At 42.5% G+C, this 18,373-nt stretch overlaps 1 protein-coding gene across 1 annotated transcript in view; it reads left to right on the top strand.

The window, feature by feature from the left end:
• The first annotated feature begins 2,629 nt into the window (after nucleotides 1-2,629).
• Nucleotides 2,630-18,373, top strand: part of LOC118361799 (V-set and transmembrane domain-containing protein 2A-like) — a 39,314-nt gene continuing 23,570 nt past the window's right edge. Inside the window, exons 1-2 of the mRNA XM_052484003.1 lie at nucleotides 2,630-2,988; nucleotides 5,666-5,832. Of these exons, the coding sequence (XP_052339963.1) occupies nucleotides 2,910-2,988; nucleotides 5,666-5,832 (246 nt within the window). The 5' untranslated portion in view covers nucleotides 2,630-2,909. The remainder of the gene's footprint in view (nucleotides 2,989-5,665; nucleotides 5,833-18,373) is intronic.

The raw sequence follows: 18,373 nt of genomic DNA, 5'->3' as shown, positions 1-18,373 counted from the left end.
TCTCTCAGGCCTACACTCTTACAAAAAAAGGTGATATCTAGAACCCCCCCCCCCCAAAAAAAAATGATTCAGTGTCCCCATGGGAGAACCCTTTTATGAACCCTTTCGGGTTCCGTGTAGAACCCTTTCCACAGAGGGTTCTATCTGGAACCAAAAAGGTTTCTTCTATAGGGATAGCCACAAAACCCTTTTGGAACCCTTTTTTCTAAGAGTGTACAATGCAAGTGTGCCCTTGTCTGTACTGAGGCTTGTGTGCTGGCCTGTTTGTCAGGATATAAGGAATAGTGGGGCCTCTTTGGATGTAAGCGAACTACAGCCTCTGCCAAGAGGTCCAAATCTTAATAGGGACAGGCGTCCTGTCAACGGGACAGTTGTAAATCATGCAGCACCTTGTGTCACGATCGCAGATTTTAGAGAAACAACAAATGTCGGGTACATATGAGTGTCTTATATTGGCTGAAAGCTTAAATACTTGTTGAGATAACTGTCCAATTTACATGAGCTATTACTGCGAAAAAATGCCATGCTATTGTTTGAGGAGAGGTCCTAACAGCAAAACACTTTTTTCACCTCGATAGGTTTGATAAATTCACGTCTGAAGGTAAAATGTGTACTTACATTCTGAAATCTTGTTCTGATTTATCATCCAAAGGGTCCCCGAGATAACATGAAGTGTTTTTTCTTAGATAAAATCATTTTAAATATCCTAAAAAGGTCCATATACTATATAGCATGCAAGATCGATTTTGTATTTCCACTCGTTCAATTTGCAAAGAAAGGAATCTGTGAAAATCTAACCCTAAACGTTGTTTCAACCAGTCAAATCACATTTGTATTTATTCCTCTTAGATCCAAGAACGTAACCAGACTTCACTATATCATTAGGGGTGTAGTATATCCTATAGGACACCAAATTTGGACAGGGAGATACGCCTTCTTGACACGCCAATGACGCGAGCGATCTTCACTTGATCGACTGTAACTTTGTCAAATAAGCACCATTCGGGGTCGAACAAAGCTAGCTAGATAGCTAATGAGCTGGGCTTTACCAGAACCCCGTATCTCTTGCAAAATGTAGCTGCTAACCTTGTGCGACAGCAAGCCTTTTCCTTTTGGACAAAATTATAAGAATATGGAGAGTTATGAAGTTAAGAAAACTGGTTGTTTTGCAAATGTTGAACTTATAATATTTCTACTAATACTGGAAAAGCTAAATCAAAGTCCAAGTATACAGATTTGAGGATATTCTTGCAGAAAAAATATAATGTGAATGTAAATGTCTCCTTCACGATTTGCCCAAATGTACCTGGGTGACTTTACACTAAAGGTCATGTAGTTTTCTCATACTTTAAGTTATCCGCCTGACCCTTTGCACATGAACCTCTGCCATCTTGTGGACAGCATCGGAATTACAACCAGAGTGATGGCTGGAACGGGGACCTTTCTGTTGCATTTCAAAGATGGTGGTAAAAGAAAAAAAACTGTTGTTTTTTTTCTCAGTATTTTCTTCTACCAGATCTATTGTGTTATATTCTCCTACATTCAATTCACATTTCCACAAACTTCAAAGTGTTTCCATTCAAATGGTACCACTAATATGCATTTCCTTGCTTCAGGGCCTGAGATACAGGCAGTTAGATTTGGGTATGTCATTTTATGCAACAATTGAAAAAATGGTGCCATCCCTAGAAGTTTTTAATGGCATAGGAGTATACTTTTGTGATTGACCTGTACTTGCAGGGTCTCTGGTTCAAACCCTGTCTCAGCTGTCTCCCCCTCAATGGCTACAATATTGTTTTATAGCCTCTGTACCAGTGGGTCTGATCTGTGCCTGTTTCAGAGGTCTGACAGCATAGCTATTAATAAACATGATCAGGGCCTGCTCTAAACATAAGCGACATAAGCGATCGCTTAGGGCACCCAGCCACTTTCAGAAAAATAGTCTGGGTCTAGTTAGAATAGGTTCGAAATTTGGTTGTGCATCAGCAGTTTTTTGACAGTCACTCAATTAGCCACATCAGCTAACATTTTTTTAGATTGGTGAGTTAGTCTAGCCAGCTATATAAACTTGTAGTAATCATGGCTGAATACTGAACGAGCACACAGGGCAAGTGCCTACCCATTGATGTTGCTAGTCACTCTCACTCAGAAATCATTAACATGATATGTCATGGCAACATTTTTAGACAGCAAAAAAAAGATGGGAGTGGGGGGGCCCAACCATATCTTGCTTAGGGCCCTCAAAAGGCTAGAGCCGACCCTCAATAAGATGGACACACCTACATTCCATATGTACATTCTTCATGCCACATACCACTTCAGAATCAGATACCATTTTGATGTGGTTTTGAGTGACAACCCACCCAGTTTCTTAAATGATTTGGCATGTTTTGGTTGCTGAGAAAAGTGAGCAGCTATTTTGCTCTCCTCACACAAATCTCTCACACAAATCTTGTCATGAATGGTAAAATTATTACTGGCTTTCAAAATCGTCTGTAGGCTACTCCCGCTGCTATGCCTGATAATGACTTTACTATATTACATATTTTTAAGTCTAGACTAGAGCAATTTGAAAGAATGTGGAAAACGGGCTTTGCAAAAGTGTAGAGGTGTGTACACCAAGCACACAATAGGGGAACTGCACACTGACGTTGCATGAACAGCCACGTACTGCACCGAGGGTAGAGAACAGAGGCGATTATTTTACAACACCTTGAGCGCGCAGTCACCAGTCTCTCCCTCTCTCTGCAAAGCTGACAACTTCAGGAGCCTTGCTATTGTTCCAGCATGTTTTATATTCGCCATTCTGTGTCCAAGCATATCGGCCTGGCAAGAGTTTAATTTGCTGAGCAGTTTTGGAAGATCGTTTTTTATTTCTCTCTCGGCTGATGTGACATTATCCGTCTGTAATGATGTGGACCTCTCAGGACTGTATTGGATTCGTTGTAATGTCTAGTTTATGTATACAATTTGGATTCTGCTTTGAAGGTAAGCTGTGACAAATCGCAAATTCAACACTTCTATCAATTCCAATCTCTCTGGGCTTCTTCTGGGTTTTAAACAATATAAATCGCATTTGAATTCATGTTAAAAGTGCGTATAACTTCATGCAGACATTAAATAATGAATATATTACGATTGACGTAACAAATGCAACATACTTCTGGGCTATAAGATAAATGCAGAAAAAGTACCTAGTTTTGATCCAATGTTGTCCAAATGAACAAAACGCAACTGTTGATTGCATAATATGACACCAGGATATACTTTAGTAGTCTATAATATTATTATAATTAGTAGAACCTAAATGTTGGACTATCAGGCACAGGTTAACGTCGTTGTAAGGATAACTTTGAAGAGACACTGAGCGCGACATGCATTTAAAGTAACGGATACGCAGAAACAGTGGAATGGCGTAGAGCGGGCAGTAGTTATTTTTTCAGCATCATGGACGGTTACCCTGTTGACATATCAGTGAGAGTTTTCACATGTCCTTTTGTGGTTTCTTTCTACCTTTGGATCTCATCACACGAAATCTGACACACCTGCCTTGGTATTGCCACTGCCTTCCTAGCCTGTATCCCTTGAAAATGATCAGACAGTTTTTTTTAAAGCGCAGTGTGTGTTGCGGGGGGGGGGAAACTGTAGGCTATATTGAAAGACAGTTATTGTGATGCTTAGAGTGTTTTCATGGATTAAACCAGTGTAACATGTTCCACACTTAAATATATATTCAGATAGGCTATACTATACTGGTCTTATTTAAATTACACTAGTTATTGGAGAGTGAATCTGGGAAATATGTTGAGGTTAAATCACGTTTATCTCATATGTCCGTGCTTTGAGAAGGGGCTGATATATGCTATATGGCATTATGTTATGATCAAGATATTATACCCATCGCGGGGACAGTTCTAGACACATAGGAAACCCCTTAATTTCAGATTATATATTTCACTAATTCGATTAACCTACACTTCTCTTACAAAATCCTATTTCCATATGTGAAATAACTGTTTGCACGTGTTGAGCTTAAATTTCACGTGAAACCATACTTTCACATGTATTAAATTAAACCACCTTTTCACATTTGAGGAAATAAAAAAACGTTTTCACCTCATGTGAATTACAGTTGCACATGTGAAATGTGCAGTTCCACGTGTTAAAAAGGTTCACATGAAACTTGGTTATGCAGTTTCACATGTGAAAATCAATCAAATTTCAAAGTAACATTTTTCATGTAAGGAAACATTTACGTGAAAATCTTAACTTTCACATGTGAAATTGTGGTGGTGAAATAGTGTTATTCTTCTCACACGTGACATGTTGCAGTAGCAATGTTTCAACATATGGAATTGCAAATTCTGTAATGCCATTCTGTAAACAGGTCACTTAGCCTACCTGAGTATAATAATTCAAGTGCATTGAAAAATATAATTTCTTACGGTATTTCTGAGCCATCCATCTCAGAGTTTTACTGCTGCAGGTGCATGTGTCTCTTCGTCATAGGTTGGTCAGTGACCAGTGAAATGAAGCCCAGTGAAAAGAACAGAGAAGCTAGAGTTCCATATGTCCTTATTCATCCTGTTCAACATGTCAGAATGAGTGCTCTCAGAGTTCATCAGTTAACTCCAGGTAATACACTGAAAACATCCTAAATACATGATCTATACAGCTCTACTGCTGCAACAATGCCATGTCAGAACAACTTGACTTTGAGGTTAAAGTGTGTTCATCAATTTATCTGATTTTGCTAACTGTTACTTTGAACTAAAATCAAGATGTCAATGTTCTTGTAATGCTTTTGTATCATCTTTTGTTGTTGTAAACTGCAGCACAATTTGAGCAAATTATGAAATTGCGATAAATCGTGATTAATCACAGGAGGAAATCCTGCCATGAATTGGACAGCATTTTTAAAAATTTGTTTGACAGCCCTGGTTGACGTTAAAATGTGAAAATGCACATGTGAAAGTGTAGCGGACATGAGTCGCTCATGGTCATGTGATGATGTAGCCCTGCATGCAACGTCAAAGTTCGTGTTGGCCCTCTTGGTCTAATGGTCAAGACGTCAGATTTTCCGGTGGGAGACCTGGCTTCTAATCCTGCCAGTTACACAAGCATGTGAAACATAATATGAGAAATCTTGGGAAACCACGTGTCTTAGTCGTGAAGTTGGTAGAGCATGGCGCTTGTAACGCCAGGGTAGTGGGTTCGATTCCCGGGACCACCCATACGTAGAATGTATGCACACATGACTGTAAGTCGCTTTGGATAAAAGCGTCTGCTAAATGGCATATATTATTATTATTATTATTATTATAAAAAATCCATATGAAATTTCACCTGTCCAAAAACCACGTGTCTGTTTTTCAAATTTTGATTTGTTCACATGTGAAACATGTATGTAGAACGTCAAACCTACATGTCTAACTCTGTGAAAATATATATATTTCTTTCACGTGTTTCTTCGCACAGGTTTTTCACGTGTTCTCTTGATCAGATTTTCTTTCATGTTGTTGTTGTTGTTTAGGGTTTATTTACTCAACTACCATGTGTTGAAAGAAGTACCTTACGCTATGACAGGTTTGTTATATGTCGGCTGTAGTTGTGAAGAGATGGACAAGACAGCGATTATACTGATTGTTTTTTCTCTATCTTTCAGGAAAGTTTACAGATATCCCCTCCAATCTAACGGTAAAAGAAGGTCAAAACATTGAAATGGCGTGCGCCTTCCAGAGCGGAACCACGTCAGTTTACTTAGAGATTCAGTGGTGGTTTATAAGAGCACCAGAAGAATCCAGCAACAGCGAGGAGGAGGATGACGAGGAGGTATGCACTTCACTTGTTCCAAATAAAAGGGGGGAAAAAGCAAAGGATTTTTTTTTTTTCTAGGGACTTTCTCTAAAATACGACGTGTCTTGGCCCTCCACATTGCAATCATGACTGGGTAGTGATGCAGTTTTAGTTTAATCCCATTCCCCACAGAAACCTCAGTGAATTCTCACATGATTGGATTATCATTACCAACAGCATAGCCTTTTAAAATCCCTAGATTATCCTGTAAAACTTACTGTAATAAACTTAGATAACAGATTGCCTCAGCATTCCAGTGGTAAAATAATACGGGTTTGTTTAAATCTCAGCCTGTCTTTACCAAGTTGATTTAACCCAGGGCTAATTTAAGTGACTTGCATGTGTAGTCTGAGGTATGTAGTGCCATTCTGCCAGAGTTAAGAGAACCGATAGTCATTTATCATTGTAGAACCCTCAGAGGCCATGCGGGAGAAAAAAAAAAGACCTTGCAGGACACTCTTACAAATTGTCTGGTTAAAGCCTGAACAGTGTTCCCGAGACCCTGTTCGACTGGCATTTGTAATGTATTTCTACACTGGATAGCTACTTATGACAGCTTTTCCTTGCAAATAATGATCAATTACTTTGTGTTTGTGTATTATTTCGCACCCTCTATTGAAATGGCTGGTACATTTTAGGGGAGTTTGTCAGTTTGTCATCACAGACATCAAACAAGGAAATGTTTCCTTTGTTAAATGCTCGTCTTCCTCGCAGTGAAACCACAGTACAGAGGGAGAGAGAGGGAGGGAGGGACAGAGAGAGAGAGAGAGAGAGAGAGAGAGAGAGAGAGAGAGAGAGAGAGAGAGAGAGAGAGAGAGAGAGAGAGAGAGAGAGAGAGAGAGAGAGAGAGAGAGAGAGAGAGAGAGAGAGAGAGAGAGAGAGAGAGAGACCTGTTCTTGGATATCCACACGGCTTTAAAACAGTTATTACTTGTCCATTGTTGTCACCCATCGTACTGGCATTGCCAAGGCTTTGATCCTTTTGATCTATCACTCTTAGATGTCGGCTGAAGGAGCTATTGATGCTCATATGATCTAGTTCTTTTCATGGTATTTGTTTGAAATGACAAGCAGAGGTTTTGTCCTGTGAGGAAAGGGTTTCGACAAGAAAAACAAGCCCAAGGAGTCGTGAGGAGGACTGTAAAAAAAGATGCTACGGGAAAAAAAGAAGAGCTGAGAAAAAGAGGAATAAGATTCAACGTGAAACAGACATGGACAGGGTGCTGCAGGGTCCAGTCCATGACAACAACACAACAACTGAATCCTGCTTTAAAGGGCGGTCCACTATATCACAGTGGCATCGCAGTGTTCGTTCTGTAGCTGTCTGTGAGATATAAAGTCCCAGTGACACTATCACATGTAGTGGTTGACATTGTCGGAAGCTCTCTGCTTTGTTTGACTGGGCTAAAATGGTGGTCTATCCGTGTACTCATGCTGAAGAGGGGATTCATCTCTCCTCAAGGCTGTTTAATCCACACGTCCGCAGAGTAAATCTTTACAATCCTCTTCGCTAGTAATTCTATTTGGTGTGGGATTAAGGGTTGATATAAGCAAATTGGAAAATGTGATTTCTCTCTCAAGGTAACAGTTGTGTCTTCCTGGGTCATTGAAAAAAGCCTAAACCCATTGATTGCCATTGTGTGCCACGGCCTCTCTCGGCGACATAAGATGCTTTTTTCTGTTTTCCTCTCTGTTAAAGACAAAGTGTGAAAGTCACAGACATACAGAACGTGTCCTCGGTGAGACCTGTCAACTTGTCAGGCGTGGATCAAGGAATGAAAACACTTATTTCCTGTTTCAGCAGGAAACACAATCCATAGCTGTACTCCAGCCTCTTGCACCTGAATCTACTATCTCCTTCACCGGCCATCGCTCCTACTGCCCTATAAGCCTTGTACCCTGTCTGACCCTCTGTCCTACTGCCCTATAAGCCTTGTACCCTGTCTGACCCTCTGTCCTACTGCCCTATAAGCCTTGTACCCTGTCTGACCCTCTGTCCTACTGTCCTACTGCCCCATGAGCCTTGTACCCTGTCTGACCCTCTGTCCTACTGCCCTATAAGCCTTGTACCCTGTCTGACCCTCTGTCCTACTGCCCTATAAGCCTTGTACCCTGTCTGACCCTCTGTCCTACTGCCCTATAAGCCTTGTACCCTGTCTGACCCTCTGTCCTACTGCCCCATGAACCTTGTACCCTGTCTGACCCTCTGTCCTACTGCCCTATAAGCCTTGTACCCTGTCTGACCCTCTGTCCTACTGCCCCATGAACCTTGTACCCTGTCTGACCCTCTGTCCTACTGCCCCATGAACCTTGTACCCTGTCTGACCCTCTGTCCTACTGCCCCATGAACCTTGTACCCTGTCTGACCCTCTGTCCTACTGCCCCATGAACCTTGTACCCTGTCTGACCCTCTGTCCTACTGCCCCATGAACCTTGTACCCTGTCTGGCCCTCTGTCCAAAAATCATTGGAACACCTGCTTGTCAAACATCTCATTCCAAAATCATGGACTTGTTCCCCCCTTGGCTACTTTATCAACCTCCGCACTGCTGTGAAAACTTGCTACCATTCAGCCACAAGAGCATTAGTGAGGACAGATTCTCATTGTATGCTGAAGCGTTACGATTTCCTTTCACTGGAACTAAGGGACCTAGCCCAAACCATGAAAAATTGCCCGAGACCATTATTCCTCCTCCGCCAAACTTGATGCATTCGGGCAAGTAGTGTTCTCCAAACCCAGATTTGTCCGTCGGACTGCCAGATGGTGACGCGTCATTCATCACTCCAAAGAACGCATTTTCACTGCTCCAGAGTCCAATGGCGGTGAGCTTTACACCACTCCAGCCAATGCTTGGCATTGCGCATGGTGATCTTTGGCTTGTGTGCTGCTGTTTGGCCATGGAAACACATGTCATGAAGCTCCCGACGAACAGTTCTTGTGCGGACGTTGCTTCTAGAGGCAGTTTGGAACTTGGTAGTGCGTTGCAACCGAGGACCGATGATTTTTACGAGTTATTTGCTTCAACACTCCCTTTCTGTAAGCTTGTGTGGCCTACCACTTAGCAGCTGAGCCGTCGTTGCTCCTAGACATTTCCACTTCACAATAACAGCACTTACAGTTGACTGGGACAGCTCTAGCAGGGCAGACATTTTACAAACTGAATTTTTGGAAAGGTGGCATCCTATGACGGTGCCACAATGAATGTCACTGAGCATTTCATTAAGGTCATTCTACTGCCAATGTGTGTCTATAGAGATTACATGGCTGTGTGCTTGATTTTATACACCTGTCAGCAAAATGTGTGGCTGAAATAGCCGAATCCTCTAATTTGAAGGGTTGTCCACATAATGTGATTACATTCATAGCCAATACAATGCACAGCCTCCCATCAACTCCGGTCTCATTATGAGACAGACACACAGCTCTAATGGATAGAATGCTTCCAGGATAAAATGACCAAGATGTCAGTGGTGGGGAACATATAGTATAATAAAGTAATACATTTGGTGAGTTTTTTAAATATTCGTCTTGTTTGAAAATGTGCTTTTTTCCATATCCCAACTCCCACTGAGAACGGGGTCATGGTCAGCAGTTATCAGTTGCGACAGTGGAGCAATTAGGATGAAGTGCTTTGCTTTAAGGGCACATCGACAGATTTTTCACTTTGTCGGCTCGGCGATTCAAACTAGCAGCTTTCGGGTTACTGGCCCAATGCTCTAACCGCTAGGCTGCCTGCCTGGCCATAGTGCATATAGGTTATGTCCTGCTTTCTATTCCCTTGTCCTTTCTCCTGCTACTTCAACATAATGTCCTGTAACCCCTGCTACTTCAACATAATGTCCTGTATCCCCTGCTACTTCAATCTAATGTCCTGTAACCCCTGCTACTTCAACATAATGTCCTGTATCTCCTGCTACTTCAACATAATGTCCTGTAACCCCTGCTACTTCAAAATAATGTCCTGTAACCCCTGCTACTTCAACATAATGTCCTGTATCCCCTGCTACTTCAACATAATGTCCTGTAACCCCTGCTACTTCAACATAATGTCCTGTATATCCTGCTACTTCAACATAATGTCCTGTATCCCCTGCTACTTCAACATAATGTCCTGTATCCCCTGCTACTTCAACATCATGTCCTGTATCCCCTGCTACTTCAACATAATGTCCTGTATCCCCTGCTACTTCAACATAATGTCCTGTATCCCCTGCTACTTCAACATAATGTCCTGTAACCCCTGCTACTTCAACATAATGTCCTGTATCTCCTGCTACTTCAACATAATGTCCTGTATCCTCTGCTACTTCAACATAATGTCCTGTATCCCCTGCTACTTCAACATAATGTCCTGTATCCCCTGCTACTTCAACATAATGTCCTGTAACCCCTGCTACTTCAACATAATGTCCTGTATCCCCTGCTACTTCAACATAATGTCCTGTATCCCCTGCTACTTCAACATAATGTCCTGTATCCCCTGCTACTTCAACATAATGTCCTGTATCCCCTGCTACTTCAACATAATGTCCTGTATCCCTGCTACTTCAACATAATGTCCTGTATCCCCTGCTACTTCAACATAATGTCCTGTATCCCCTGCTACTTCAACATAATGTCCTGTATCCCCTGCTACTTCAACATAATGTCCTGTATCCCCTGCTACTTCAACATAATGTCCTGTATCCCCTGCTACTTCAACATAATGTCCTGTATCCCCTGCTACTTCAACATAATGTCCTGTATCCCCTGCTACTTCAACATAATGTCCTGTATCCCCTGCTACTTCAACATAATGTCCTGTATCCCCTGCTACTTCAACATAATGTCCTGTATCCCCTGCTACTTCAACATAATGTCCTGTATCCCCTGCTACTTCAACATAATGTCCTGTATCCCCTGCTACTTCAACATAATGTCCTGTATCCCCTGCTACTTCAACATAATGTCCTGTATCCCCCCCTGCTACTTCAACATAATGTCCTGTATCCCCTGCTACTTCAACATAATGTCCTGTATCCCCTGCTACTTCAACATAATGTCCTGTATCCCCTGCTACTTCAACATAATGTCCTGTATCCCCTGCTACTTCAACATAATGTCCTGTATCCCCTGCTACTTCAACATAATGTCCTGTATCCCCTGCTACTTCAACATAATGTCCTGTATCCCCTGCTACTTCAACATAATGTCCTGTATCCCCTGCTACTTCAACATAATGTCCTGTATCCCCTGCTACTTCAACATAATGTCCTGTATCCCCTGCTACTTCAACATAATGTCCTGTATCCCTGCTACTTCAACATAATGTCCTGTATCCCCTGCTACTTCAACATAATGTCCTGTATCCCCTGCTACTTCAACATAATGTCCTGTATCCCTGCTACTTCAACATAATGTCCTGTACCCCTCTACTTCAACATAATGTCCTGTATCCCCTGCTACTTCAACATAATGTCCTGTATCCCCTGCTACTTCAACATAATGTCCTGTATCCCTGCTACTTCAACATAATGTCCTGTATCCCCTTCAACATAATGTCCTGTACCCCTTCTTCAACATAATGTCCTGTATCCCCTGCTACTTCAACATAATGTCCTGTATCCCCTGCTACTTCAACATAATGTCCTGTATCCCCTGCTACTTCAACATAATGTCCTGTATCCCCTGCTACTTCAACATAATGTCCTGTATCCCCTGCTACTTCAACATAATGTCCTGTATCCCCTGCTACTTCAACATAATGTCCTGTATCCCCTGCTACTTCAACATAATGTCCTGTATCCCCTGCTACTTCAACATAATGTCCTGTATCCCCTGCTACTTCAACATAATGTCCTGTATCCCCTGCTACTTCAACATAATGTCCTGTATCCCCTGCTACTTCAACATAATGTCCTGTATCCCCTGCTACTTCAACATAATGTCCTGTATCCCCTGCTACTTCAACATAATGTCCTGTATCCCCTGCTACTTCAACATAATGTCCTGTATCCCCTGCTACTTCAACATAATGTCCTGTATCCCCTGCTACTTCAACATAATGTCCTGTATCCCCTGCTACTTCAACATAATGTCCTGTATCCCCTGCTACTTCAACATAATGTCCTGTATCCCCTGCTACTTCAACATAATGTCCTGTATCCCCTGCTACTTCAACATAATGTCCTGTATCCCCTGCTACTTCAACATAATGTCCTGTATCCCAACTGCTACTTCAACATAATGTCCTGTATCCCCTGCTACTTCAACATAATGTCCTGTATCCCCTGCTACTTCAACATAATGTCCTGTATCCCCTGCTACTTCAACATAATGTCCTGTAACCCCCTGCTACTTCAACATAATGTCCTGTATCCCCTGCTACTTCAACATAATGTCCTGTATCCCCTGCTACTTCAACATAATGTCCTGTATCCCCTGCTACTTCAACATAATGTCCTGTATCCCTGCTACTTCAACATAATGTCCTGTATCCCCTGCTACTTCAACATAATGTCCTGTATCCCCTGCTACTTCAACATAATGTCCTGTATCCCCTGCTACTTCAACATAATGTCCTGTATCCTCTGCTACTTCAACATAATGTCCTGTATCCCCTGCTACTTCAACATAATGTCCTGTAACCCCTGCTACTTCAACATAATGTCCTGTATCCCCTGCTACTTCAACATAATGTCCTGTAACCCCTGCTACTTCAACATAATGTCCTGTATCTCCTGCTACTTCAACATAATGTCCTGTAACCCCTGCTACTTCAACATAATGTCCTGTATCTCCTGCTACTTCAACATAATGTCCTGTATCCCCTGCTACTTCAACATAATGTCCTGTATCCCCTGCTACTTCAACATAATGTCCTGTATCCCCTGCTACTTCAACATAATGTCCTGTATCCCCTGCTACTTCAACATAATGTCCTGTATCCCCTGCTACTTCAACCTAATGTCCTGTATTCCATCAGCTTGTCTTTTCCCCTGCTACTTCAACCTAATGGAGAGCCCTTATTGCAGTGTGTCAATAACATTACTGATTTCTCATTTGGAATGACTCAATTATTGGGCCATGAGTGACTTTGGTAGGAGTCAATTAATTTGAAGGGAAGCTTGGTAAAGAGATGGGTGAGAGAAGTTATGGAGCGATAAGTTTGCAAGGGCTCCTGGGAAATAACAAGTGCCATACGCTGTGGGATGGTTCTTGCTAAGTATTATCATTATTGGACCAATCAGTCAATGATGGGGGGGGGGTTGCAGGTAATAGTTGCAAAATGTCATCCAAAAGATGAATCGAAACAGAGGCTTTCAACACCGAGTTCCCATTAGATACTTATCCTCGTGGCTGGTGTGGTCCGGTCCCAATTGGTGTTGCGAAGTGGATACTTATCCTCGTGGCTGGTGTGGTCCGGTCCCAATTGGTGTTGCGAAGTGGATACTTATCCTCGTGGCTGGTGTGGTCCGGTCCCAATTGGTGTTGCGAAGCGGATACTTATCCTCGTGGCTGGTGTGGTCCTGTCCCAATTGGTGTTGCGAAGCGGATACTTATCCTCGTGGCTGGTGTGGTCCGGTCCCAATTGGTGTTGCGAAGCGGATACTTTACAGATACTCTAAAAATACTTTGCTACAACTATAGTGCTGTAATCATTTCCTCTCAGTACTTTTTTTTGTTGTCAACATGACACAATTTCATCTTTCACTCAGGGCCCCTCGGGCGGGCCTTGTGAGCCACCGGGGGAAATCACAGTAACTAACTAGTGTGACAGACAGTCCAAGAGTGTGAAGATGTCTCCTGTGTAATCCTGCCATGTGTTAGGCCAGATTAATTAGACCATCTAGAGGTGCCATTGGGCAAGTTAGAGGATATAACAGCCATCTTGTTTTCAACATCCCTTCAGAGAATTGCCTGCAGAAACTCAGTACTCATATCAATAGGTATGCTTATTGAGTGCTATATACATTGGTTGCATGGCTCTGAGCGGTGTCCAAGGGGCTTTGGTCCAAAGACGCCAAACAGAGGTGATTCGTAGGAAGAAATATAACGAAGACAGGCTTGTAGAGTAGCACAGAGAGGGATGTCTTTACGGACAGATTTGGTCAGAAAGGAGATAGACAATTCTCCAAGCACGAGGCACCTCTGACTAAACATGAGCTCGAGAAGGCGTTGTCTGGCATGCACAGCCAGCATCCTCCAATTCAATGTACTGGATCAAAACACAATCTCACTTTTTGGAAGAGATTGGACACAGTCAGAGAATGACTAGCAATTGATCCACCAAATCAACAGGAGACGAAAGGAAGGGGGAAACATTGGCTGCAGGTGTATTCATGTGTGTGTGTGTGCGTGCGTGCGTGCGTGTGTGCGAGTGTATGCTGTGTGTGTGCGTGTGTATGCTGGGTGTGTGTGTGTGTGTGCGTGCGTGCGTGCGTGTGTGTGTGCGTGCGTGTGTGTGTGTGTGTGTGTGTGTGTGTGTGTGTGTGTGTGTGTGTGTGTGCGTGCGTGTGTGTGTGTGTGTGTGTGCGTGCGTGTGTGTGTGTGTGTACACTCATACGTGACTAACTGCTGTTGTTGAGCCGTTGGATCTGACATGACAAGTGACAAAAAGTTCCAAGCATCACTACAACACATATTGTCCAAGGGACGACACAAACACCTCATCCTTTTAAGTTCCAGAGATGATTTAATCCGACAAAGACAAGAACCCCTGCAGTTATGTTGACATTCTGCCTGTGACACCCTTATGGCCATTTGAAACGTCAGCAACACTCAGACACAGATTGTCTACAACGATAGAAAGGACAGGCAGAGAAGGGCTCGTATGTATCACATAGGGACAGGAAATGAAACACGGATTCAGATGATTGGCTACCCAGGATGCTTGGTTCCAGGGAGGATTACAGGAAGAAGGCAAAGATGGAGGTTTACAGTTATATAGGCTCCAGAACTGCAGTGGGACAGAATCACAATGAGAATCGATGCGCGAGGAGATGTGGTTTTTTTTTTTTTTTTTGTGTCCACTGCATAGATCAATATTAAAGCAAGTATCCTTCTGATATGACATGCTTTTTCAAATGGCTAGTTCTGTACATTCATATGGCTTTTAGATGTCAGTCATAAGTCTGCTTCGAAAGGACATCTTGATATACACTGAGTGTACAAAATATTAAGAACACCTTTGTAATACTGACTTGCATCCCCCCCAGGCCTGAATTCATTGCGGCATGGACTCTGCATAGTGTTGAAAACAATCCACATGCTGGCCCATGTTTGACTTCAACACTTCCCACAGTTGTGTCAAGTTGGCTGGATGTCCTTTGGGTGGTGGAACATTCTTGCCACATACGGGAAACTGAGTGTGAAAAACCCAGCAGTGTTGCAGTTCTTGACACAAACCGGTGTGCCTGGCACCTACTACCATACCCCGTTCAAAAGCACTTCAATCTTGCCCATACATTCTCTGAATGGTACACATACACAATCCATGTCTCAATTGTCTGAAGGTTTTTTTTTTTAAATCCTTCTTTAACCTGGTCTCCTCCCCCTTCATCTACACTGATTGAAGTGGATTTAACAAGTGACATCAATAAGGGATCATTTACCTGGATTCACCTAGGCATTCTGTCATGGAAAGAGCAGGTGTTCCTAAGTGCCCTTCTGCTGGTCTTCATTGTAACTTTTAATAATATTTATTCTTATTATTGTACTGATGATATGATGTGTAGGTGTAGGCCTTAATACATTGAACCAATTAACTTATGCAATAAACACAATATTATTATATTAAACACAATAAATAACAATATTGCTGGAGTAATATATTAAAAGTCTTGTAAAACACTTCTAAGAATCGTATTAAATTGAATTATGTAGATTTATGTAGATTTATGTAGATTACACACTGAGCAGTGGCCTATAACAACCGGCGGTCTCTTCACTTGAGGAAAGTGTTGTAGACACCTGACCTAAATGTATTTGTTACCTCGTGCCGAGTGGAAAATCTAAAGGGATTCGGACCAATTTTACAAAGTACATTTTATTGTAATGACATTATTGGGTGAAGTTATTAATCGTGAGGCCTTTCTGCAGTAGGAGATCTAAAAGTGAAGTAGGGGTAAGTACCCCTTTGAGTGCTGTTCTAAGATCAGTTTGTCTTTTTAGATCATTAATGAGTCCTATAACATTCACAAGGGGGGGAACTGATCCTAGATCAGCACTCCTACTCTGAGATGCTTCAGGAATACGGACCAGCAGTTCTCCCCCTACTGAGAGATTGTAGTGATATCTCCACTTCAAGGTGTGACCCACTGTGGTCCAGTGGTATCAGGCTGGCTGTTCCACAACTGTAATGGGATGAAGAGCCCATTGTGGAGTTTTCCAGATGAAACTTGTGGATACCTGACAGAAGTGTCAGATAAGTGAGTGTCTGCATATGAAAGTCGTTGATTAGATTAAACGTGACCAATCCCCTTGATGTGTGGGATGACATTGACCTTGCCACTGAGCCAGCCTCCCTCTGCAACACTCCAAGACCTTTCTCTCTCTCTCTCTCTCTCTCTCTCTCTCTCTCTCTCTCTCTCTCTCTCTCTCTCTCTCTCTCTCTCTCTCTCTCCCTCTCCCTCTCTCTCTCTCTCTCTCTCTCTCTCTCTCTCTCCTCTCTCTCTCTCTCTATATATATATATATTTATACTGTATAGGAGAGAGAGGGAGAGACCATTCATTACATATATATATATATATATATATATATATATACATATATGTATATATCATTTACATTTAAGTCATTTAGCAGACGCTCTTATCCAGAGCGACTTACAAATTGGTGCATTCACCTTATGACATCCAGTGGAACAGCCACTTTACAATAGTGCATCTAAATCTTTTAAGGGGGGGGGGTGAGAAGGATTACTTTATCCTATCCTAGGTATTCCTTAAAGAGGTGGGGTTTCAGGTGTCTCCGGAAGGTGGTGATTGACTCCGCTGTCCTGGCGTCGTGAGGGAGTGTGTTCCACCATTGGGGAGCCAGAGCAGCGAACAGTTTTGACTGGGCTGAGCGGGAACTGTACTTCCTCAGTGGTAGGGAGGCGAGCAGGCCAGAGGTGGATGAACGCAGTGCCCTTGTTTGGGTGTAGGGCCTGATCAGAGCCTGGAGGTACTGAGGTGCCGTTCCCCTCACAGCTCCGTAGGCAAGCACCATGGTCTTGTAGCGGATGCGAGCTTCAACTGGAAGCCAGTGGAGAGAGCGGAGGAGCGGGGTGATATATATATCGCTCTCACTCACTCTGTCTCTATCTCTCTCTCATTCTTACCCCCTATCAGCTTCAAATGAACATGGAAGAAGGGAAGGAGAGAGAGAGAGAGAGAGAGAGAGAGAGAGAGAGAGAGAGAGAGAGAGAGAGAGAGAGAGAGAGAGAGAGAGAGAGAGAGAGAGAGAGAGAGATATCCTGTATTCTGAAATAATGCAGCTGTCACACAGCTTTGATTCAGGCCATTGATTCATCCTTTAATTGGTTTGGGGGATACCACAGTAATGTATGGTCTAGCAGAACAGTATGGCACTGATCACACTGTGATATGTAATCATATATTGTCGCTGTCAATAATCCTCGTATCAGTTGTGCCCTCAATTGTTTAGGTCAGATCTCATCAAATGCCCATTTCCTGACTTCCTTGGTATACTTTGTTAAATCAAAAAATGTGATTGTCTGTGCCTTGTTAATGTGTATGACTCACACCTGTACTGACTTAACTCTAATGGACAGGGTGCGGGGCACAAGCTGAACATAACAGCTATCAGCGATTGGACCGTTGTGTCCTTTGTGATGAACAGGAAACGTCCAAGAGTATAAATACTTAGCTGAGCTTGGACTGGAGGGCTACACAGGTCAAAACTCAATTCACATCCCCTCTGACAGTCCCTCCACCTTGACCGACTCACATCAGACTGTAACCACCTGCACCTGTAACCACGCTGCTAACCAGGTTACCATGGTAAATGTAGTCAGAATGTAGGTTACCATGGTAAATATAGTCAGAATGTAGGTTACCATAGTAAATGTAGTCAGAATGTAGGTTACCATAGTAAATGTAGTCAGAATGTAGGTTACCATGGTAAATGTAGTCAGAATGTAGGTTACCATAGTAAATGTAGTCAGAATGTAGGTTACCATGGTAAATGTAGTCAGAATGTAGGTTACCATGGTAAATATAGTCAGAATGTAGGTTACCATAGTAAATGTAGTCAGAATGTAGGTTACCATGGTAAATGTAGTCAGAATGTATGTTACCATAGTAAATGTAGTCAGAATGTAGGTTACCATGGTAAATGTAGTCAGAATGTAGGTTACCATGGTAAATGTAGTCAGAATGTAGGTTACCATGGTAAATGTAGTCAGAAATCGATAGATGAAACAGCAGTTAGTTGTTTTCAGCTTCCTGCTGAACAGTTGGACTCATATTGAGTGCAATTTTCCATGGTGCCTTTGGAGATGAGTGAGCAACAAGAGTTTGGAATTAAGCGCCTA

Source organism: Oncorhynchus keta, chromosome 28 (assembly GCF_023373465.1).
Source record: "Oncorhynchus keta strain PuntledgeMale-10-30-2019 chromosome 28, Oket_V2, whole genome shotgun sequence".
NCBI classification, from domain to species: Eukaryota; Metazoa; Chordata; class Actinopteri; order Salmoniformes; family Salmonidae; genus Oncorhynchus; species Oncorhynchus keta.
This window is presented reverse-complemented; position numbering and strand designations above follow the sequence as displayed.